This window comes from Pteropus alecto, unplaced genomic scaffold (genome assembly GCF_000325575.1).
Source record: "Pteropus alecto unplaced genomic scaffold, ASM32557v1 scaffold73, whole genome shotgun sequence".
Taxonomy (NCBI): Eukaryota; Metazoa; Chordata; class Mammalia; order Chiroptera; family Pteropodidae; genus Pteropus; species Pteropus alecto.
This window is the reverse complement of record NW_006436284.1, coordinates 6,014,493-6,039,557: the sequence shown is the minus strand read 5'-3', so window position 1 is coordinate 6,039,557 and position 25,065 is coordinate 6,014,493. Positions and strand designations below refer to the sequence as shown.

Here is a 25,065-nt window from a genome sequence, read left to right as displayed (position 1 = left end):
AAAGAAAGAAAGAAAGAAAGAAAGAAAGAAAGAAAGAAAGAAAGAAAGAAAGAAAGAAAGAAAGAAAGAAAGAAAGAAAGAAAGAAAGAAAGAAAGAAAGAAGGGAAGAAAGCCAAATGTACATGTAGTTCCAGGAAATATTGCAAAATGATAAAAATTTTCCAGACCCTCCTCCATGAGATTTGTTTTTCAAAAACTGTAAAATTTTGGCAACTCTAAAATTTGGCAAGTCTGAATTTTCTCTAGTGTGCCTTTCTTTCAGATCTCTTGATCATGTTTTTCCCTCTTAATGAGAGAACTTGATGACTTTGACATTTGCAACTAAAACCAGATTTACTACATTAGTAAACTATGAGTCAGTCAGGACTGAAAAATATTTGCTTCTACTTACAATTTAGATATCATTGGTTAACTCTACAAAACCATATTCAATATTATAACCTATGAATTTTACTGCGCTTTTGTTGGAAAAGTTTTCCAGGCGTTTCAGAACCAAAAAATTTTTTCATCATTATCTTTCTTTTTCTCCATGCATTTAAGAACATTTTGATTTTTATTGATTCCAATATTGTGAAGGAAAACCTTCAGTCCTCTTTCTCATCTCACCAAGTGATTTGGAGGCTTAACTATACATGAATGGAGGAAGGCTGGAGAGAATGTTATCATATTAGTCTGATATTATCTGATATTATCATATCAATTCACCAAGTGATTTGGAGGCTTAACTATACATGAATAGAGGAAGGCCGGAGAGAATGTTATCATATTAGTCTTCTAGAATTGTGCTTTAATCACTTAAGTCAAATAAAATATGTTTTTAGCCAAACCAAAGAAGAAAGGGGGGGGAAACAACTAATGACTAATAATAGTCATCTACGTAGAAATCTCTCTTTTTTTGTTTTTTTTGGTTTTTTTTTTTTGAGTAACCCAAGTGGTTATGAATGAATGTAGGAGACATTCTCCTTGGCAGATGAGCCAAACTTGATTATCAGGAGGACTGGGTCAGTTACTTAAAGAACTATCAAACAGAAAGGGAGACCAGCCTGCAATTACATCTGCTCTTCGAAATGAGAGAGACAGTGGGGAAATGACCCAGCTATAAGTGCTAACCAAGGAGAGGACAAGCATGAAATGTGGCGATATCAGTCTCAATCTGGAGAATTAGTAGACAGCAACGAGTTCACAAGAAGTTTCTTGGGGAATTTATAAGTGAGTAAAACAAAGCAATGGTGAACCCTTAGAAGGCACTGGTGATATTCCCAAATTCAGCGTCAGAAAAATCAATCAACAAGGTGAAGTAGGACTCGGGTTAGGATTCTAAGCATTAGGAGAAGGACTGACTAGAATGAGCAAGATATTGTCCTTGTGGTTACTAGAAAGGGAATGTGGAAAGGAGAACCAAGGCCTGTTTATCAGATATACGTAAACTGAGGCATAGAGTGGAGGCTGGGGCTCAAGAATGACACGTGAGCCCAAATTTTGGAATTAGAGCATAGCATTCGGGTCAGACCATTGACAAGCATGATTTGAAGCTAAGCACATAGAATGAGAGACTAGAACTGATTAATCACCCCCTATCACATGCCCTAGGAACTGAGAATACCAATGAGTAACCCTAGAAATGGGGAAGGAGAGAAAGAAGAGAGAGTCGAGGAATTCTACATCTGACTGGGTAAAATTCCTCCAGAAAACTTGGGAATCCACCCCTCAAGACCTTCAGCCCTCTGTCTAAATTAGAATTGTGCTTTAATCACTTAAGTCAAATAAAATATGTTTTTAGCCAAACCAAAGAAGAAAGGGGGGGAAAAAAACTAGGGAAAGTTTGTTGGACTATGTGATGCGAGATTGTGTTATATAACGACGCGGTTGTTCTCATATTTCAGGGCTGGCTGGAAGGCTGTGTGAGTCTGCTCAGAAATGGTGCCAAACACAATATCCCAGATAAGAATGGCCGTCTGCCACTGCACTGCCACTGCTTTTCAAAGCAGCTGCTCTACCCCGGTGGTTCCAGTTTTTCCTTACATTTATATTATTTTTTTTATCTGTTTTTTTTTTTTTTTTTTTTTTTTTTTTTTTTTTTTTTTTTTTCCCTCCTTTTTTTTTTTTTTTTTTTTTTTAAGTTGGAGCAGACAGGACTACTTCTTAATAAATCAAAATATAAAACATCCTGGAATAATTCTAAACTCTAATGGATCAAACCCTTTTCTCCTAATCTGATTTAAGAAGAAAGGCTATTTGTCATCATCTGAATTCATATATTCATCCAGTTAATCAATTATTAACTCAATAACTACTTAGTAGGTGCTTATCATAGGCAAAGCATTGTTCTAGGTCTAAGTAATTCCACAGTAAGCAGGACAGCAACTCTGACCTCAGAGAGCTGATGCTCTAGCGGAGTTAAATGGCACACTCCTAAACAAATAAGTAGGAAAATTTAAAATAGTGATGAGTGCCACGAAGAAAATCAAACAAGGTAAAAGAGTACTGACTGGGCAGAAAGTTTAATATCTGAACTCAGAGTCATGCCAACATTTATGGGTTGAAACGAGGCAAAGGACCAGCAGAGAGACTGAGACAGGAGACCAGTGGGTTAGAAGGAAACCCAAGAGTGTGTGCTGCTGGGAACCATGTGAAGAAACATACTCAACTAAATTGGATGATTGAGAAGATCACATTTTTTTAAGACAATTGAGCAACAGAGGAAAAAATTTTATACAGACCAAGCGTAGCTTCCCCAATCCTGTGTGTTTAAATGGCTTCGGTCTCTAATCTCTTGAAAGCCCCTCCAAGCAGCTGGTAATAGCGTTTCCAGTTATGGAATCGACAACATTCTGGGTGCTTCCCCAGCTTCAGCTGCACAGAACATGACTCTGACAGGAATTGAGCATTCTCAAGAGCTCGGCCACAGTCCAACACCACAAGGGGCACACACTGGGTGCCTCATCCTCTATGCCCTGCGTCCAAAACTAAAACTAAAGCTCTGTGGGAGTTGAGGAGACCAAGGCCTCTTCCAGGTTGAGAGATAACAGGATTTTTTCATTTCAATATGTTTTACACTAAAATAAAAGGGCTTGGAAAATTCCAAGACTATTCCTAACCAAGCCTTGCCTCTTGTTATCATTGGATTAAATCCAGGAATAACAGAAAACTAGGATTTACTCAAAGCCCAACAAAACAAGGAAGTTTAGAAAAGAAATAGCAATCTCAGAGCTAACAATCAATAGACATCATAAAAGGATGAGTCCTTTTGATGAATTAGGGGAAAAAAAGAAAGGATGATAATTCTAGACAACCCACAAAAATATTTAGTCATAAAATCATACTGTTTTTCAAAAAGTAATCTTTTGAAAATGTTTAGTGTATCTTTTAAGACTATTCTGCCTTGATTTACAATACTTCATAGCTCTTAACCTGCCTCACTCAAAGTGGTCTTTTCAAAATCTACGTGACTTGGAAGATAAATGCCTACTTTAATAGTAATTATAGCTGTCATATTAAATAAAGCCCAAAGCTTCAATGTTTTAACACAATACAAGTTTGCTCATTGTAGTTGTTCCTGGTTAGAAGGGTGGCTCCCCTCCACATGGTGATTCATGGACCCAAGCTTCTTCCATCTCTGGCTCTCTCATCCCCTAGGATCACAGAATCCTCTTTGCTCAGCCTGCAAATAGAGAAAGAGGAGAATAGAGAAGCCTCACTTATTTCTTTAAAACCTCAGCATGCAAATGACACAATTCACTTCGGCTTGCGTTCCTTTAGTAAATGACTAGTCATTTACCAAGAATCCACCTACCAAGAATGACTCCAATACAGTAAAGAGGGGCATGAATTTTGGTGAAAAGCTGTCTCTGCCATCAAGCCATTGCACCTCAAGGATGAACTAAGCCTTGTCAGTCAAAATCACACTCAAGGTCAATTTGGTCTGTAGATTAACCTCATTATCTGAAATCATTGCAATAGTAAATTAAAAAACCAATCCAACTATACTTCCTCTTATGTGGACCTGTTAGTCTATTTCTTATTATGCCCAGCAATGACACTAGACTCTCTAGGATCTACATTAAATTACTGTAACTGAGATAACACAGAGTTCTGGCTTCCCCTTCTCTAGAAATTGTACCTAATGACTCAGCCACCACCTTCAGAAGAGCTGAAGTCAGAAAAATAAACATCCTTCTGTGTGCTGATAATGTAGTTTTGTTGTCCTAAATGGATACTTAGTTGATCCTAGAAGATAAAATCCTGTTTTAGTTATGGTAATGCCAGCTATGATAACTAATAAAATCCAAAGTTTAAGATTAACTACTCCAAAACCAAAATCATCATTTCTGGTCAGTGTTCTCCAAAAATGAATTAGGTTAGACCTTAATAACCCACATAGCAAATCAACTGGTTTTATTACCTAGAGAACGTTCTAAACTAGCTTGCCTTGAAGGAGTCCCTATGGAATTACATTGCTTAAAATTAGATATTTTATCATTATTTTACTGAGAAATTTTATGGCCACACAGAGATTGATAACATCTGTATTAAATGTTTCAAGCAGAAATTAATCGCGCCGTGCTTCATAGCAGAGAAGTTGGGCTTCACACACCCACTTAGGTGTCAGCATGAACTCAGAATTGCTTTCTGAGGGGGAAAAAAAATCATCTGGCTTGTGAGTATTTCCTAATCCTACAATCATAATGCAGAAGGGAGTGGCCGTTCACTAGGCCATGCAAACCTGTTTGACTGCTTAACTTTCCAAAGTGAACGCAACTTCAGGCCACCTTGGCCGACCACTAAAGCATATAGGTCTGCACTTACAACAGTGATGATGAGGAAACAGCGCTGACTATGTACCACGTCCTGGGTGCTTTCCATGTACTGTCTCATCTAATCCATACCACACATCTATATGGTAGGTTATATCTGTATCCCTGTATCCCCATTTTATAGATGAGGAAACTGAAGCACCAAGAAAATAATTAATTTCATAGTGCATGTATGAAGATAAGTAACTTAGCAGTGCGTCTGCTGTGCTCCCAGGATTCACTGTTGTAGACCCTGTAGAACTTACTTTAATGGACACGTTTTGTCATTAACCCTCTGCTTACGTTGAGAGGCCCTATAAGAAACAGCCTTATGAAACTTCTTATCATCTCATTGTCAGGAAATATTTTGTTCATTATAGCATCCAAAAATCCTTTACGAGAATTAACAAGAAAAAAAATTACTGGAAAAGGAATTGCTATGCTTTTCCCAATAAGTTATTTTTTATTTATATTGTGTGGACACTGTGACATATGATCATGTTTTTCTCTTTGTTGTGTGGAAATCTCAAAGTCCTCCAAGTCCAATTGTGTCCCACCTCTGGCATACATGTAGAACCATAATTACATCGTCTTTGCCATGCCCTTCTTTTCTCTTTGCCTAGTTTCATCACTTGTAATCTTGTTTTACTATATGTATCTAAAAACCACCTAAAGTCCTTTTGAGATTGAGGAAAGAAATGGCCAGAAGTGCCAGCTAAGGAGTCAGACTGACTGAGTTTGAATCCAGCTCCATCTCTTACCGACCACATTATCCAGGGCAAGTTAACATGCCAAGGCTCGGCTCACTTTCTTTTCTGAAAAATAGGGATAATACAGTACTTGCCTCATAGGTAAGTAGGCAGGAAAAAAAAATGAGAAAATGTGAAGAATACACTGAACACTGTCAATTATTAGTGTTCAGTAAGTGGTGGTGATGATGAGGGTGATATCAATGGTAATGACCATAATCATGATGACGGAAGATAGATGGAAATAAAGAAATACTATGTATCTAGTACTAAAGAATGAATTCCCGCTACTGCCACCCCACCAGCTCATACCCTCAACTTCTTCACTTTAGTGTGCACAGGTCCACACACACAGGTGCACGCACGTGCAGTCCTGCACCCACTGACACGTACACATTGACTATAAATGCCATCAGGGTATGAACTGTGCTCCTATTCGTATCCACTCTGGGACATAGATGGTTGCTAGACTCTAGAAGAAGCCAGTGAACATCAAACTCAACCATTCAGCTCCCCTGAAACTCATTTTCCTACCTTTGTTAATGTATTTTTCCCCTAATCACAAGCATATGTATGGGTCACATTGTGGCCTTGTATTCAGGTATTCATACTTGTTTTAAAATCCACTAACTGTTAGGAAGCATGCTCCTTCCACTCAAAGTTTGCTGGAGGTTATTTAGAACAAAGCCTCAAACTGAAGCTGCTTATAAACAAGCCTGGGAGACACTTCAATTAGCCTTTTGCCTCCAGAGGGATTTGGTTTTTTGATGGAGACAATTCACTAGCAAACCAGTCAGTTCTCATAGATAGCCTTCGCTAAGCTACAACTCAGTGGAGATCTAAACTGATGCAAGGATAAGTGATTTATAATTATGAACAGGAAGGCGAGTCGGATGGACCAAAGCAAAGGGGCACAGGATTTATCTCACGATTTCCCTTCCTGCTTTGAACCTTCAGCTTCTCAGCAGGTCCAGGTTTTCTCCCTTTCAGCTCCCCATGGCTTTTCTTGCTTCCTTGGCTGGGACACTCAGAGGGCACCTCTGTGAAAGAGGGGGCATGATCATTAAGTCGAATCTCCAAAGAGAACAGGGTTGTATTTGTACAATGCTGCGCATGCTAGAGTTGGAAGGCAAGCAGTGATCTCTTCTGAAAGCAGCCACAGGGCTCCCTGAAGGTCTTTTTCATGGTCTCCATGGTTACCAGCAGATTTTTTTTTTTTCCCTGCCAGAGAGAGTGCCAGCAGCTCTGCCTCTTTTCATCGCTTTTGATTACAGCCAGAGGGAGGAAGGAAATCATTTCTTTGGGGTCCTGTTCTCTAGTTACCAGGTGATGTGTTCTACTCTGTGGGCAGATGTTTCACTACAGCGTGCTGTCATTTCCAGGCAGCTTCGGGAACAGGAGGGCAGGTGGCTAGCTGGCTTGAAGACCCTTTTCCCCACCCTTTGCTGTGCTGGCCAGTTCCAGGGCTGTGAGCCCAAGGAGCCAGCAAAACAGAGAAGCCCACAGAAACAAACTGCCCCCAGGATATGTCCAGCTGGTCTCTCTCCAGCCCACCAATCACTAGTGGTAACCAGGGTCCCCCAAAATATAAAGGGCAGGAGCTTTTAACAAATTAGTCATTATATAGAACTTATTATGCCATGTAAATATCATTCTAAGTGCTTTATATGCATTGTCTCATTTAAAGTCACAACAAATCTTCAAGAAGTAGGTGTAATTATTACCTCTGTTTTATAGATAAGAAATTGTAGGCACTGAGAGTTTCTCGTTTACCCAAGGTCACTGGCTGGTTGGTAATGGAGCAGGGATTCTAACTGAGGCAGTCTGGCTCCAGCATCTGTTGTTTTATAACTCACCATCCTGCCTGTCTGGGATCTGTGCCTGTTGTCCTGGTACCTAGGATGAGATGGGTCTTATATTGCTGCCTAGAGATTTGAGAGCAAGACAGAGTGCTAATAGGTGATTGGGCTGGCGGGTTGTGGGAGAAATACTCCTGGACTATCTTAGCACAAAACAGGAGTTCTGAAAGAACAACATCAACAACAAAAGACATCTGTAAGTCCTCTGGTAATTAAGATAGATGTGGGACAGGTATCTAGTGGACTACCTCTGTTCACAAAACGGTGAGGACGCACCAAGTGGCAATTAGACACCTGGTTTCTAGATGAGGCTGGATCACCAAGGCTATGTGTGATGGTGTTGGCAGGCAGTGTGTTCTGAGAGAGAGAGAGAGAGAGAGAGAGAGAAGAGGAAGTGAGAGAGAGAACTTTACTGTAAATTTGTGTCCAGCATTGAAGATCAATGAGTTTTAGACACTTAGGAATCAAACGGAATCAAGCAATATAAACAGGCATATATCAATAATCAGGGTCATGACAGGGAAGACATGGAATATTAAAAGAGGTAACTGAAGAAAGTTCAATGAAAGATTGTTTAAAATTAACCAGAATATGGTGTCATAATCCCCACTCCCATCCCTCCCAAAAAGCAGGAAAATATTCCACCCCTAGACCAAAAGGCACAAGGAAGGGAGCTGTTATTGGAACCTGCTGAGAGCTGTGGCAGTAGAGCTGTACTTGTGGCTGTAGGAGAGGGGGCCTTCGATATAGGGAAAAAAGTCATTATCAGGAAGGGAAGTGGCTCCCTGATTCCTACTGCCAATCCTCCCACTGCGTTTGGCCAGTGGGAAGTCAGAAGGCAAGGGAGCCTGGATGATGAAGTCATTGGAGGTCAACCTCAGAGCAGGACATTACAGGGCAGAAAATGGATTTGAGAGGCAAATAGAGAAATATCCAGGTACGGAGTTTATCCCATGGTCTTTGGATGCCCACCCAGGATATGACAGGGGCTCTACTTCCCTCATTGTGGTCACTTTGCTCTGGAGTCACTTCTGTTTTGCTACAGATAATAGATGATCTCAGTCTTCTCAGGGTTAGCTGAGGATAACCAGATTGGCCCACAGCTGACTTCTTTCTTTTCCCTCCCGCTATCTCCCAGACCAAATGAGCCCCAGAGATTAAATAATGGCCAATATTGGAAGAGGGAGGGAGGGAGAGAGGGAGAGAGACAGAGAGACAGAGAGACAGAGAGAGAGACAGTCACTGGTGACCCCATCACCATCTTAAAGCAGTTATAAGGGAAAATATATCCAGCAGTGGAATATAATCACAAATATAAATCAGTGTTACCCCAAATGCAATTATCTTTATAGCATCTTCACATCTCTCAAAGGAATTCTAGAATTCAGAAATTAAACCAGAAATGTGTTGCTTGCAGTTATAGCCACCATTCCTTTAAAGACTATGTAGTAGGAGCTTTAGGCCTGTTATGTTATTCAATCCTCACCACTACTGCTGTTATTATATCTATTACATAAGTAAGGATACTGAAGCTCAGAGAGGTCATGCAGAGGTGAGGCCAGAATTAAATCCCAAAAGACAGTGATAAGACTGGATTTAAACCTTACGATGCCTGGTTATTTGCTGTGGATTTCACTTCCACAGCAAATAACCAGAAGTCCATCCTTATTCAAGCTCTCCTTATATTTACCACTAATGTAATATGATTAGTCCCTCTTTATTTTCTTCTATCATAGGCAGCAATTTAATACTTAAAACTTTAGATGTCATCTTAGCTGAAAGACAATGAAAATCTGACTTGGAAGGAGGGAAAACCATTTCATTTTTCAAATAATTCTTCCAAAAATAATTCCTGAATTTCCTTCATTGTCTCCCTACAGACAGTCCTTTATCATCTTGACAAGTTTATTAGTTAGCTAGGGCTACCGTAACAAAATATCACAAACTGAGTGGCTTAACCAACAGAAATTTATTTTCTCACAGTTCCAGACGCTGGGATTCCATGATCAAGGGATGAGAAGGGTTGGTTTCCTCTGAGGTCTCTCTCCTTGTCTTGCAGATGGCCACCCTCTTGCTGTCTCTTCACATGGTCTTTCCTCTGTGAGCACGTACTCCTGATGTCTCTCTGCATGTCCTAATCTCCTCTTCTTATGAGAACACCAGTCCCATTGGATTAGGGCCACCCTAACGGCTTCATTTTAACTTAATTACCTCTTTAAAGGCTCTGTCTCCAAATACAGTTGCATTCTGAGGCACTGGGGATTAGAGTTTCAATTTATGAATTTTCAGGAGACACAATTCAGTCCATAACAATGAGTATCCCTTGGTTAAGCCGTTCAATACCTTTCTCAGAGGTTTCCAAACTTGACGGTTTAACAGCATTTCCTGAACAGCTTTTTTTTTTTAAGTAATTAATTAGTGAATTAATTAATTTCATGGTGACATTGGTTAACGAAATCCAATAAGTTTCAGCTACATTTTAGCAGTAAGGCATATATTTATCTATGGTCAGTGACAAGGCTGGGATGTGATCCCAGGCAGTCTGGCTCTAGAGTCTGGGCCCCTAACTACTATGCTCAACTGCCTCTCTCCCATACATAGTGTTGACCTCTTTCAACCAAGTGTGGTACCCGAGTGGGTAAAAATTTGAACTTAAGAATCATTGATAGTTGTTTCACATTGGTTAGTGTCACTTCTTGCTTAGATGTCTGTATGTTTTGCAAATAATAAGCAAAGCTGTAAATGCTGACTGTCTCCTAGTACAATCTACGCATTTAAAAGACATGATACATGTACCTAGTAGTGAAGCAGTTTGAAAGGACCCTATAAGTTAATGTAAAACCAATAAAAAATATTCACTAGAGGACTTTGGTTCTTAAAGTACACAGATAGGAGCACAGGTCTGGTGAATAAGATGAGCTCAAAGATTTACTTTCTCCATTCCCTTTGGCCCCTCTAGAAGCACTAAGATTCAGAGGAGAGGGAAGAAGAAGAGACAGAGATATTCTATGCCTCCCAGGTGCCTTCTTCCCTGTCATGCAAGCTTCTTTTCTATGGATTTTTTTCCTAACTGACTGAAAAGGGCCCGTCTTCATTTGGAGGCCTTCTAATGTTGTGTTCTCATACAACTTCTGTTCTTTTGAGCCTCTTCTGTTTTTCTTTACAGGCTCTTAACAGTCCTGGTGCAGCAGTCAAATTTCAGCGAGATTAATCACCAGGACAATGAGGTGAGCCTGCCCTCTTAAAAAACAGTTTCCCGGTGTGCACATCAGGGCGAGAGGAGGGCCTTTTCTGAACCACTGAGCCTCCTCTCATAAATGTGCAAGAAGCAGATGGAGCACATCTTTGTGTTCCTACCCTGAGAGGAAAGCCTGTGTCTCTACTACTCATCCTCAGGAAAAATTTATCCCTACTGTGGGTATGGGCGACTTCAGCAAGAGGAGGTTTATTGCATTAAATACTTAAGCATTTATCATACCACTGAAATTTCGTAATTTCCTTCTGGACATTTCCTGTCTTCTTGAGTCCCAAAACTTCAATGGCAAGTTATGGCTGCTGACACTTTCTCACAGTGAAAGATGTCAGATAGATAATAACTACAGGCTTCCTGTTCCAGAGGCCACATTATTAATGCCAATGATCACAATTACCATTTCCTTTATGTTGCAAAGGCAATCCTGTCCAAGGCTGTCCTCCAAGAAGACAGTGCAGTGTCCTTGAACACAGTTCCTGAGGAAGAGTAGATCAGACACTAGGCAGAGCTGCCCCAGAGTAGCTTGGGGTCTTGTTGTACCTACTACTTAACTCTTTTAGAAAGCCAAACTGACTTTCATTAGCCAGCCTGATTTCTTTAACGAGCTTCATAAACCCAATTTAAATACCTAGTTTTTAATGGAAAATTTTTATAAATATACGCTTGGTTTGGCAGCACTTCACTAAGAATGTCTAATAACTTTAAGAAAGTCTGATAGCAATGAAAATGCATATGCCTCAAAATGCCAAATTATACTTTGTCAAGGAAGCCAACTGGCGATAGACAATGGGATGGAGGAAGCCCCCAAATGGCCCCCAACCCCAGCCTTTCTCAAGTCTTCTAATTCGAGGCCTCCTCCTAGCTTGGCGTTAATAACCACACCAAAAAAGTCCCTGCTTCACAGCCTGGGTTTGAGGTTGGCTGCCTCCCAACTCAGTGGTCACACACTGCTTTCACTCCCCATGTCCTCAGTGGTTTAAAGCAAAACACCAGAAGAGAGAGGATGGCACTGTTTTAAACTTCTGCTTTAAAAACAAGAACCAGAGATGAGAAAGCATACTCCGATCACTCACTCCGCCCATGGTGTGAAAGGCAGGTTGAGTGGTTACAGTTTATGCCAGCTGATCAATGAACTTCTAGACTTTGGGCAAGTCACTAACCCCTTCCTCCACCTCCAACTCCTACCCTCAGCCCCCAAACAAATTTGGGACAAATTTTTAAAAATTGGGCAAATTTATTGGAAAGGGAGCAAATTTAGTCATTCATACCCTCAAGCTAAATTCCCCTTATAGACTTCCATCTCTGTCCACCCCTCAGCTGAACAAACATTACCCAGCAAAGTGACAGTTCTCTATTTTTTTCCCATCTTGGGAGGCCCCTGGCTGGTGCAGACAATGAAAGTAGACACAGATCTTCCTAACAGCAGTAATAGTAACACATTTTGGACAATATATGGTAAATACTGGGAAAGTCTCTTGTTTCTTCTCATGCAAAGTGACCTCTCAGAGGACCTTCCTTCTGCTGATAAACCAACTTTTTGACCCTTGCCTTTTAAATGCAGAGAGCAGGGGCCTCGTACTTGTAACTAATAATAAAATAATTTTTTTTAAAAAAAGAGAAAGAACACTTCCTATCCAGTGTTGCAGCTTCCTCTTCGGGCCGTGTCACAGCATGTCTGCATATCTGAAACCAATCTGAAGCCAACTGTAATGCTTGTCTGTGTTTTTAATTTTAGATCGATATTTGTCATTGTTAGTGTACGCCAATTCTTATAGATATGCAAGGGCTAGAAGCTCTCTGCCATTGAGAAATAAGGACAATTCTGAAACGGAAAGAACGTAGCCCAGGCTTTCTTTTTTATTCATTACCTTAGTAGAGTTCCTGCATTTGGCTTCTGAACAAGCAAACACCTACTCTTCCTGTCACTCAATATTTTTCCCATGAGCTCCAAGCACAATGCAGCCTCCATTACATATGAGGGAGTAACAATTAAAGCACAGGCACAAACAACACCCTATATCTGCTTAAAAAAAGAAAAAACGAGAAGCAGAAAACAGCAAAGGCAAAAGAAATGAGAGAAAAGGTAAGTTAGTGCTGGTGAAGCATTACACTTTTCCTAATTTCAAGGAGAAAGAGTAAGTAAGGCATATCCCTACTCTGAATGAAACTAGTTTGAATGAAATTATTTTTCAAGAATAACTGAAAGACTCCCAAGCTTGTCACAATAATAGATAAAGATTAAAGGATCAGTTAGTAGAAATCAAAGTCATTAAGAGATATATTAGACTGTAAACTAAAAATGAAAGAACGGAAAGAGATTGGGGATAAAAAAGTATGTTTCTGAATCCATTCTATAACTGCTCAAGTAAAACAAAATATGACAATACTTTATATCAGGGAGGTGAAAATGAATATATTTTTAGAGGCTGTGCTTATCTGAGCTCAGTGACTTAAAGTAATTTTTTGTATTATTAGTTTTTATTTATGAAATACATGAACACATTTGCTTTTTAAACATTTAAATATTACAAGTAATAGTAGGAAATCCTTGACTACTTCCATCTTGCCACCTTAGCCCCCAGGTAATCACTGTTTTATGTCTCTTTCCTTATCTTTTATATGTGTTCATAGATGCTCTGGAGTATAACATAAAAGGTACCATACTCTATATATTGTTCTGCGGCTTTGTTTTCTCACTCAAGAATATGTCAGAGAGCTCTATTCATGTTGATATATATAGACCTGGCTCATTCCTTTTAATGGCTTTATAATGTTTCATACTGTAGTACCTCCCTTAACAGTAGTTTCACTTTCCAAGGTGCAAGTACCTGCAGTCAACTGAGGCCCAAAAATATTAAACGGAAAATTCCCCAAATAAACAATTAATCAGTTTTAAATTGTGTGCTGTTCTGAGTAGTGTGATGAAATCTCACACTGTTCTGCATCGGGACATGAATCACCCTTCTGTCCAGTGTACCTACGCTGTGTACACTACCCACCTATTAGTCATTTAGAAGCTGTCTCGGTTATCAGATTGACCATCCCAGTATCGCAGCGCTTGTGTTCAAGAAACCCTTGTTTTAATAATGCCACATTCACATAAATTTTATTACAGTATATTGACATAATTGTTCTACGTTATTAGTCATTATCGTTAATCTCTTACTGTGCCTAATATATAAATTAAACCTTATCATAGATATGTATATACAGGAAAAACAAAGTATATGTAGGTTTTGGTATAATCTTTGGTTTCAGGCATCCACTGGGGGTCTTGGAGCATATCCCCTGTGGATAAGGAGGGACTACTGTATTATGAAAATACCTCTGCTTGTTTTGCTATTCCCCTGTGAATAAATATTTATGTTGTCTCCAATTGTTCACAACAAACATTACTCTAAAGAGTGTTCTTGTGTAAGCCTCCTTGAGTATTATATACAAACATTTATCTCAAAAAAGAATTGTTGGGCAGTAGAAAGTGTACATTTTTATTTTTAATACCCATGCATGGCTATTCTCCAATATGGCTGTATCAATTTATAGCTCCACCCACAGGGTAAAAGGGTGCTTGTTGTTTTCCCATGGTTGAATTTTCTTGTTATTGGTTTAATTTGCATTTCCCTGATAACTAATGAGATTGAGCATAGTTTCATAGGTATAATGGTCATTTAAATATTTTCTTTTGTGACGTGCCTGTTTAGATCTTTTGTCCATTCATCTGTTTGGGTTACTTGTCATTTTCTTATGGATTCACAGGTATTTATTTTATATTTTGAACATTAATTTTTTTGTCTGCTCTTGGGTTGCAAATATTTTTTCAGTTTGTTCCTTATTTTAGAATTGTTCATGATGTCTTTTCTTTACAGAAATTGTAAAATATAATATAATCAAAATGATCATTCTTATTCACTACTGTTTTTGTTTTAGGCATCTTTTTAAAGGCCTTCCCTACCCCCAGGGACATGACTACACTATGCTTTTAGTTTGTTACAAGATTTCTTTTTTAAATATGTGGTTCCATTTCTGAACTCTTTGTTCTGTTCCAATGATATGGTTTTGTTTTTTTTTTCCTCTTACACTAAACACACTGCTAATAAAGTGACTTATTTAGAAACAATCCATGCTGCAGAGTTTAACGCTGTGGGAAAAATGAAATAAGTCAGATAGTCCTTCTTGCCTTTGTTCTTCTGGACCTTAGAGGAAATCACTGACATAGAGAGAAGCCTTCACATTGCAGCAACAGGAAGTTATCAAGTTACTAAATTCCTGAAATCTAACCTCTCTCCTGCTATCATTTTAGCTTTGACAGGAAGAGCACCCCAACAGGAGGGGCTAAGAGCTATTGGCATTTGGGTTAGAGTTTTACATTTATCCAGAGAAGTACTATTATGCATGGTATTTAGGATATATTATTGATCCTCTATTAAATGAATGTTCTGATTTAAGTAGAGTTTTGTGACTGGTTTGACAATTCAAACTTCCATTATAACAGCAGTTGAGAAAATAAATCCAAGTTGCAAAAACAGATGTGAACCTTTGGATGTAGTTCTTAGTACCAAATCCTCTTATAACATTCCTAAAATATAATCACAAGCAGAGATTGTACAATATAAAGGAAAAAACAAAAAACAAAAAACAGTCCCTGACTCTAGAAATCTTTTTACTTTACATTTAGCAAAAGGTAAAATAATAGAACAATTTTTTTCAATGTGCCAGAATTTTTATCCTAAAAATGAGCACTTCAGAAAAAAGGAGAAGTCACTACTACCCAGGAACCCTCATTTCTCTCTCTCCCCCATCCGCCACTCCCCCATAAGTCTCTAGAGGCAGACCATGTCTTTTTCATCTTTGTATCTCTAGAATTTAGTTCAGTAAGTTGCATATACTAGTGCCCCCCAAATATATATATTTAATAGATAGATGGTAGACACAGACGGATCGAGAATCAAATTATTAAACTCCAGAAAAAGTCACACATTTCTCTCTCTGTGCCTTTCGGTATCTGCCAGAGCCTGTCTAAAAGTGCCATTCTGAAACACTGAAAACTGCTAACCACTTAGTCAGAATTCTGGTTCAGAAAACACAAAAGTTACAGTGGTTTTGGAAAAAGAAAAAAAAGTTATGAGAAGCTGATAGGACTTATAAGCCCTCAACTGAAATTTTGGTGGCACAGTCTCAAGGTACAGAATTACTCATATGCATAAGAGTGCTGTTCCAAAGCAACCCTGCTATGCACCCAACAGTTACAACATACATTTAGTCCTATCGGCAATCTCAAGATGGATCCTAAGTCAACTAAAACAATGTTTTCCTTCGCAACATTCTGGAGAGTTGTTTTCTTCACTGAATATGAGTTACTCTTCAGTCTTTACTAATAATTTTTGTTTTTCAAAAAAGTGGATTTTGACTGTCACAAGGACCATCTGGATGTGTGTTGCAATGACTCTGCCAGTGACTCCTAGGTTTTCAGCCCTTAGATGCTTTGACAGCCCAACTGAGTCCTCGATGAAGTCCTCAAGTAGCTGGTAACGAGAGTATACACAGTTTGGATATAGGCCAGACTCTGATATTTTATATTCCCTGTAAGCTCAAGGGAACCTTGATAACCTGCACTTCACTAACTCATTCTTCCTGCAAACATTTCTTGAACACTTACTGTGTTCTCAGCGTAGTGGGCATCCCACAGTGAATAAGCCCCAGCCTCTGCCTTTAAGCGCATCACAGCTTAGTCACAATCTCTGTCACAGCTCAGAGCACATGCCCATTGCCAAGCCTGAAGTCTGCCCCTTAAATGGCCACCGGAGTCTTAACATAACAGAATGAAGATGCCTGCCAGCTCAGCAGAAGCTGAAGGAAGTCGAGAAGGAGGCAGTTGTAGGAAACAGTTCCTAAACAAAGCATTGTGCAACAACAAGAGCTGCACTTGAGCTGTTTTTGAAAGTTTTGGTTTTCATATTACTAACTCTAAGGAGACTTATTTTTATTTCTCATCAGCCCAATTGAAAAAAATAAGAACAGGAAATTTCCCTTGACTTGACTGAATGTATGCAACCTGTTTATATTGTAATATAAATATACAATGTGTGTGTGTATATATATATATACATATATATAATATGTATTATGTATATTATATATTATTGTTTAGAGAAGTAATGGAGTAATTCATGTCTGAATTTGAGGCCATTTAGAGGATCAACAGTTGCTTCTAACAGAGATCCCAAATTCCCAGGCTGGGGGTCAAGCAGGGAGAGAATATATATATTTCAATACCTTACAAAAATAAATATTTGCCAGCTGCACTTTTGGGAGAGGCCTAGAGGTAATGACAAATGACACAAATAATAATATAGGGTGGCAACCCTTGCACTAATGAGAACCACCATTCTATGAAGTGAGAAGATTCAAAATCCAGATAAAATCACAATAAAAAGAATTTTCTGGCATCTGAGCTCATTTCCAAAATGAAAGTCTACCAGCATGATGTGTGGAAGAAAAATTTTTTCTCCACAGTTTGAAAGACCTGGATTTGAATCCCAACTCTGCCATGTCAATGGTCTTAGACAAATTACTTAACCTGTCTATGTTTCAGTTTCCTTACCTAAAATAAAAAGATTCAGTGAGGTAACATATATAAAGCTCTTGGTACCAAGTAGATATATGAAAACGGGTAGTGCTTCTCCTCCTAACAGCACTTCTTTACCAAAGCATGCAGGAGTTGCATGCTTTTTTTTAAAAGGGAGGATGTTGTTTTGAAAGAATAACTCTTGAAGCCTAGCTACTATGTTTAGAAAATAAGGGTTAGCAGTGCATAATCACAGCTTAATTCACATCCACATTTTTACGCTGAATTCTCACATCACCAATCATGTCTCCAGACATAGTGATTGTCCTCTACCTCGCTTGGAGCACTCATTAAAAATTCTAACAGGTTTCCATTGATGGTTTAGTAACAGTGATCATATCAGACAAGTTCATTTTCCGTAAAGAAGTCATGTTCTGCCTTTCTTGTGTGTATGATTTTAAAAAGTGAAGCCAAATTTTACAAAAACAAAACTTCAATCAAGAGTAGTGAGAAGTCATTCATTCCTTTAATGGGTATTTATTTAGCATGTACAATGTGCTTGGCACTGCTCTAGGCTCCAGGGAGTCTGACAGCCAGACAAGGAGCTGCCCTCATGAAGCTTATATACTCCATGGACTTCAAAATTGTTTCTGGTGTCTTTCACCCTGGATACTGTCAGCACTTCAAGGTGAAGCCAATGACTGAAGCAATTCTCTTTGCTTAAGATTTCTAACCCTAGTGGGCCAAATTAAAAATGAAGAGGACTCACTGAAATGCGCTGAGCTATTCTGAATCATGAGTAAATATTCAGCTGGTAGAAAAAAAAAACAACAAGAAGTTTCTCTGCTTTTAGTCAAGCATTCGTTTCCATATGGAACCAATTTCTTAAAATATCCTCAAGAGTATCTTTGGAGGCTCAGTGTTATATGAATGAAATTTGAAACTTGAAAACCGACCATAATTTAATTATTTAGAATATGGAACTGGTCAAGAGGATTTAACATTTAATCCCAGTGCCCCACAAACCTCAAACCCTAGATTCAGTTTCATGCTCACTCGTGGACTTGGGGACTTCTCTAGTGCTCAGCTTCCTCTTCCATAACATGAGGAGAATGGAACCTGTCAAAGTTGGCTAACTGCTATAGCAAACAACTCAAAATCTCAGGGGCCTGACACAGTATAAGCTTATTTCCTGCCTGAATCATAGTCCAGTGCTGGTTGATGAGGTGGCCATGTTCTACTTGGTCAGTCAGGGCCCCAGACATTTTAATCACATGATTCCAGCACCTTCTCAAGCCTTGCCCTTCTCTGCATTCAGTTGTCAGATGAAGAAAGAGAAAATGCATTTAAGATTACATCGGTTTTGTTTTTCTAGGCAGGCTGGGAGGGGGCTTCCATTCTTTCTACCCCTTTTGTCCACATTGCAGTGGTCAGGACTCAGTCTCAGCCTCATGGCCACACCTATCGGCTGGGAGGCCAGAGAATGCAGACTGTGTGCCCTGGAGGAAGAGGAAGACAGAACATTGTGTGGAGGATTAAGTGAGATAATACATATAAGAACTCACAGAGGTCTCTGGATCAATAAAAATTAACTCTGGGATATTAACCCTGTACTCCTAACTAGGCCGAGGCCCATCTCTTCCACTCAGCTCATCGTGGATGAAGGCCAAGGTAGCGATACCTATCTTTATGTTATCTGCAGAAATTAATATAAAAAGAAGAAGCTTTAAAGCTGCCCACACCTTTTGCTCCTTTGCTATGATCTAGAGTCATTTTAGATATATTTTATGTAATTAAGAGGTATGGGCAAGGAGAAAAGTTCATCATAAGTTCATTTTATTATTAAATGATGCCTAAAGTGTGTCACCTTAAGCTCTGAAAGAAACTGGGATTCACCAGATTGACTCATCCAGATCTGTTATCCAAGCTGCCACCGAGTGATTTCTGCCCAATAGTGTATCAATGTCTGCTTAAAACCTTTCACTGTCTTTCCTTTAACTTTAAAATAAAATCCAAATGCCTTATACAGGACCAGTATCTCTCATTCCATACTGCCAGGATCAGCCCCTGCCTTCTCCTCCAACCTCGTCTGATATGGCTCTCCTCCTCTCCCTATTCATTTATTCATTCAATGGCTATTTCTCTAGTCTCTGTTATGGTCACTGGGGATACTTCAGTAAAACAGACAGTGTCCCTGCCCTCATGGTGGGAGGTGGCCTCTTAGCATGCCTCCAGTCACAGGTGCCTGCCTCCATGACTTGCTGCTTGCTAGTCTCTTCCCCAAGCCCAGCTTGCAGAGGCCCATGTCGAACAGTTCCTGCCTCCACAGTTACTCGGTCACAGCACTCCATGTGCATTCTTCATAGCACTCAGCGATCTGGAAAATCCTTTGGCTCGTTTGTGTGCATTTATTGTCTGTCTTCTTCTACTTCAGTGCAATCCCCATGAAGGCGAGGATCTTATCTTATTCACTATAGTATCCTCAATACCTGTTTGCCTGTCACAAAGCAGAAGCCCAATAAATATGAGTTGAATGAATGATTTAAGGAATGAATGAACTGACAGGCAGCAACCAACATATCAGATGATGGCTCCCTGCCCTGGGGAGAAAGTGTGAGCTCCATTTTCCTCCCTGGTAACCTGTGTTCATCTCTGCACCCTCTGATTTTGGTTTTGTAGGGAATGACACCACTCCACTGGGCAGCTTTCCACAACCAGCCTCAACACACCCAAATGCTGCTGAAGAAGGGGGCAGACCCCACCCTTGTGGATAAAGACTTTAAAACGGCTCTCCACTGGGCAGTCCAGGTGAGGACTTGTTTCAAGTTTGAATCGTATAAAGCAGTGTTACCAATTCTCTGAGTGTGTCAGATCTGGAAGAGGGAACTATCGAAGCTACAGCCTTAGCACTGATGCAGAGTTTATACGTATGACAGAGCAAGGAAGATTCATGCTACTCTTCTTCTTGCCATTCATATCCAGAGGGGCGGGAGCAAACCTGTCACTTTGGAGGATTTGGGTGCATCAGTTGTTGAGAGGAAACCGTACCAAGATACAGAGGTGGAGGAGTTATAGAATATTAGGCAGAATCTGCCTTGGCTGGTTTACACACACACACACACACAGACACACACACACACACACACACTCTACACGTACCTCCTTTGCTCTCTCCTTCTTTATCTCAGTGCTGTCACTGGTTCACAGTACACCAGGATCAACTTTCAAAGACTTACTAGTAAAATCCCTTCAGTCTTTAGACTGACTCTCTTCTTCTTTCCAAATTCTCCAAAGCACAGTAATCCAGGTGACCCTGAATTCTACGCTGAAGCATGAAAACCGTGGCTCATGACCCTACCTCACTATCTCAAAAGGGAATCTATATCAGAACACACCACTAAAGAAATCAAAATGGACCCCAGAAGTCTACCAGCCAAAGAGGGTAAAATTGAGAACAAAGTGAAAGAATGACCCTAGCTAAATTTCAGGGGCACCGATTAACTATTCCATCTCTCAGAGGAGAGCAGTGCTGTGCATCCTTTAAACAAGCTTGCCAGCTATTCTGTCTTTCGATGCCTCACATTGACATCCCTACTATTTCTTTCCATCAGCCCAGTAAGGGTACCCTCGCTGGACTGCTGCCAGGATCCTTTTGAGGGGAGTTTCTGCCTGCCCTGATGGTGGTTTCTCTCAGGTGTTTTCATGTGGACGCATGGCAGAGATGGGCACCTGGCACTTTCAGGGTTGACATATGTGCCTGAGGTCAGGGGAAAATAGAAGTGATTTGGAAACTGCTCTGTTTTTTGTCCCTGCAAGCTTGTCTGCAGTTATTCTGTACCAGGGCCAGCCCTGGGCAAAACTGTGAAGTGAGCCAGGCTTATTTTTGTCATCTCCACCTGCCTTTAGTGCCGTCCTACATACTTTCAGTATATAATTGCCTTCCCTTCCCCTCATGCCAGTCCCTGCCCAGGGCCCAGTCCTCTGGATGGTCAGAGGTCACCACCATAGCAGCATCCCCAGTGCCTGAGCATCCAAGAAGTGTCCCATGTGTGCTGGTTCTCAGTTGAGGTGAGAGTGGTTTTAGAATCAAGCATTTTCTGTATATTCACTCTCTGATACCACCCCTGCCTTCTGCTTCCATAGATCTGGGATGGGTCTCACATATGTGCACTTCGAAAAATCTCCCCAGGTAATTCTGACTGACATGCCTCCTCTACTGCCCCTTCCTCCACCCCACTCCCAATTTAGAGCTGCTACTCTAAACCTGGCCATGCCATGGAACAATCATCTGTGTTTATAAAAGTATAGATATCCAGACCCCACTCCAGGCCTCTGAGTTGGGCTTTTTGGAAATGGAAATATCTGTGTGGCTTCACTATCAGTGTGTCTTTGGGATATGGATCATACTGTGCATATGACAGCAGTATGTAATGATCTGTGTGCTTGGAAAAGATGACCATTTTTCTTCTAATTCCTGGTTTCCTCCATGACAGCTTAGTTATCACATCCACATCTTCATAGTTTTTCTCTCTACTAAATTATATAGCGTTTAACCAGCTACATTGATTTTTTGTCTGCACATTGGAATCAGCTGAAGAGCTTTTAAGCAATACCAATACCCAGGCCCCACACCCTTCAATTTTCAGTCAGTTGTTCTGGGGTGGAGCTCAGGCATCAATATTTTTCAAAGCTTCCCCCAGGAGATGTAATATACAGCTAGAGTTGAAAATCACTATGATAAATGAATTCATATTAGTGGATGCTAAAACTTTATCTAGTCCTATCCAAAATATTTGCATTTCGATCATGATTTTACATAAACATAATGCCCTACTCATTTATTTACTCAATTACATAATAAATATTTCTTGGGTACCTACTGTGTATCTAGCATTAAGGGTAAAAAGGTTAATAAGACAGGTCCCTTCTAGAATCCCTACAACTGTATATAATATTGTCTGTGTGGGTATGTAAATACATCACATACATTGTTCTGAAGAAAGAGTCCACAGCTCTCTTCAATTCCTCAATGAGGATCAGTGATTACCCTGAAAGGTTAAAAATCCTAACTCTGGAAGAACCGGGCACCCTCTCTCTCCTTGTGGTTAGCAGTAAAATTCAGAAGTGGTGTGTTCTGACCTTTACACTGCAAAGAAGACTAAGGGTAATTCCAAATGTCAGCTGAAATCAAGATTACACTTGCCTCCTTTAGCCTTCTTGTTCATTTATAACACAGGACCAGCATTGTGCTCCTTTTAAAGTTTTTCTACGTGAATGAGTCTATTTCCTGTTGTCATTTATTCCTTTCACTGAACTTCCTGCTTTCCTCTTGGACCATATGAAACCACATTTAAAGCAATAGCATTTTGAAATAAAGCTTCTGTGTTTGACCCCAATAACTAAAGCAATAAAGAGTTGAAACATTGGGCCTACAAATTAAGCTAAATTCAACTTCTGCCCCCACTTCGCAGATCCCTTGGTAGCTGGTGGTGCCCTCCAGTAGGCCCATTGCCCTCACCCACCTCACCCATCGACCTTGGAAACCCCACTCCTAGACTATCTGGGCTACCACTGAGCAGAGCCCTGTCCCTATCAGTCTCCCTCTGTGGCATCTCAGTCCCTTTGAGTATGTTCTTGCCTATCTATGATGATATTAGCTTCTCAGGAGATAGGGCTGTCCTAATGATAGGAATTCTAATGATGGGAATTCTAGGATACATATGAAGGCAGATCAGTGAGAGGGTAAGTATCTACTGCCTCTCAAATCTCACTACTAGCTCCTTCCTCCACTTACTAGAAAATGTGTTTGTTTGGAATCTTTCTCAGCAGTACTTTTTTTTTTAGTACATTTTTCCAGGGAGTGTAGGACGAAAAGAACTGTGCTAGTATAAACAGCTATTTCATGTTTCTTTATTCAGCATGCGGTTATGTGGTTAAGGAAATTAAGCGCGCGCGCGCACACACACACACACACACACACACACACACACACACACACAAACCCTCAGAGCTCTTGAATATAACCTTCAAGCCCTTAGTGCCTGAGACTGGTTTGGTTTAGCATAGAATCCTTTTCCTTCCTGTGGTGGTGATCATCTGTGGACAACTGTTTAAATTGTGTCAAAATCTTATAAATATACTTCAACCATAAATATATTCAGAATGCCAAAAGATGTTATATACCAGTGGATCTAGTTCACAAGGGGGGAAAACCTTAGAGCTGAAAGGGACCACGTTAAATCATTTAGTCTAACCCCTCAGTTCAGAGGTGGAGAAACTAGTGTACAGGGAGGTTGTCATTTGCCCAAGTACACCCAACACCCACTCAGGTACCTAGCACCCTCGCAGGCACCCAGGCCACGTGACTCGCAGTGCTTGACAAGAAGAAGACTACAAAGCCACATAAGCCCAAAGGAAACAGAGAAAAAGTCAGGTTTACAAAATCTATTACCCTGGGAGCAAAGACTGACCTGTTTAGGAAACTGGAGTCCTGAAGGATAACCTAAGTTCAAGTGGCATGAATGTGTCAGCTCTCCCGTGTGGGGTCAGAGAGAAAGGGGCAGAAGGAGGAAAAACAGAGACTAGGAGTAAATATGGGTAAAGAAAGAAGTGAAAAGATAGTAAAAGGAAGGAGGTGATGAGGAAAAGAGAGAGAAGCTAAAAGGATGAATAAAATTCTATTCTGATTGGCTTTGACTGTAGTTCCTAAGGTTTGTTTTTCTCATTTACTTATTCATTGCTCAGCAAATATTTATTAAGAGTTACTCTTTGCTAGGCTCCATCTCAGCAGAAACATTCCCAGTTGTAGGCTTGACAAGGACAATTCAGAGATATCCTAAAGATTTTCATCTTGCCAGACAGCTAGAAACAGAAGCTAGACACTTTCTACACACTAACACAGCCGAAATATTTTTTTCCATGGTAAAAGCATTAGAACACCTGTGAAAGGAAGTAGTTCAACAGCTGAAGGTCACCATACTTCACACCACCCCACCCCATTTTTATCTATCACTTGTTCTCCAGGGTAGTCAGCTCAAGGTTTTGAGGTATGGCAGCCTCTGGAGTCAGACCAAGCAGAAAGCTTGTGTCCAAAGGGGCAACCCTGAAGATGGTCCAGACTTTAAGCCAGTGTTTTGGGCACTTTCTCCTCTGGTTAGCAGCCCCAGACCCTCAACTCTCAGATGTTCATGCTGCATAGACTAGTAGATCTTCCCCTACAGCTCCATCCTCATCTAATGCATCTGGCTCAAGCTGAACTGATGGGCCACTGTGCTTCTCACATTGCAAAACTACCTAGCCCTTTAAGAGGGCTGTGTGACCTAAAGCTCTGGTCTCTGCTTTATATAGTCACCATATGGGACAAGTGATGCAAATAGGCTCCTAATTCCAAGAGAAGAAAGGAGATTGGAGCTCCCTTCAAGAAGAAACCACCATAGAACTAATTTCCCAGACATATTAACAAATAACCACTAGTCCTAAGTCTCTCACTGAGACCTCTTAGAAGTTCACCTAGAATGAAAAAGGTCCGCAATCAGGATATTAGAATCTTGTTTTTTACCAGTCCACCTGTAACAAAATTATTATAAATTAATTCAACTTTTTTTCATGGCAAGGCTCCTTATAAATTCCCCTCCATCATGTGTATAGAAAGAAAATGAGTAGGACTCAGTAGTTCCCAGCAGCTTTCAGAGTACATGAAGGCAATTTGTGGATTACTCATGGATTAAAACAAAGCAAATATATAAAATAAAATATAAAATAAAATAAAATAATAACCTGTGTCCCTGTGACAGGCGCTAGGTCCTGGGCACCTAGGGGTGAGGTAGGAGTACCTGGGACTGTCAGC

The 25,065-nt window shown here is 40.1% G+C and overlaps 1 protein-coding gene across 1 annotated transcript in view; it reads left to right on the top strand.

The window, feature by feature from the left end:
* The window catches only part of ANKRD55 (ankyrin repeat domain 55), a 78,452-nt gene that overhangs the window by 30,700 nt on the left and 22,687 nt on the right, over positions 1-25,065 (top strand). Inside the window, exons 4-6 of the mRNA XM_006912470.2 lie at positions 1,884-1,974; positions 10,546-10,628; positions 19,899-20,027. Coding sequence (XP_006912532.1) covers positions 1,884-1,974; positions 10,546-10,628; positions 19,899-20,027 — 303 coding nt within the window. The remainder of the gene's footprint in view (positions 1-1,883; positions 1,975-10,545; positions 10,629-19,898; positions 20,028-25,065) is intronic.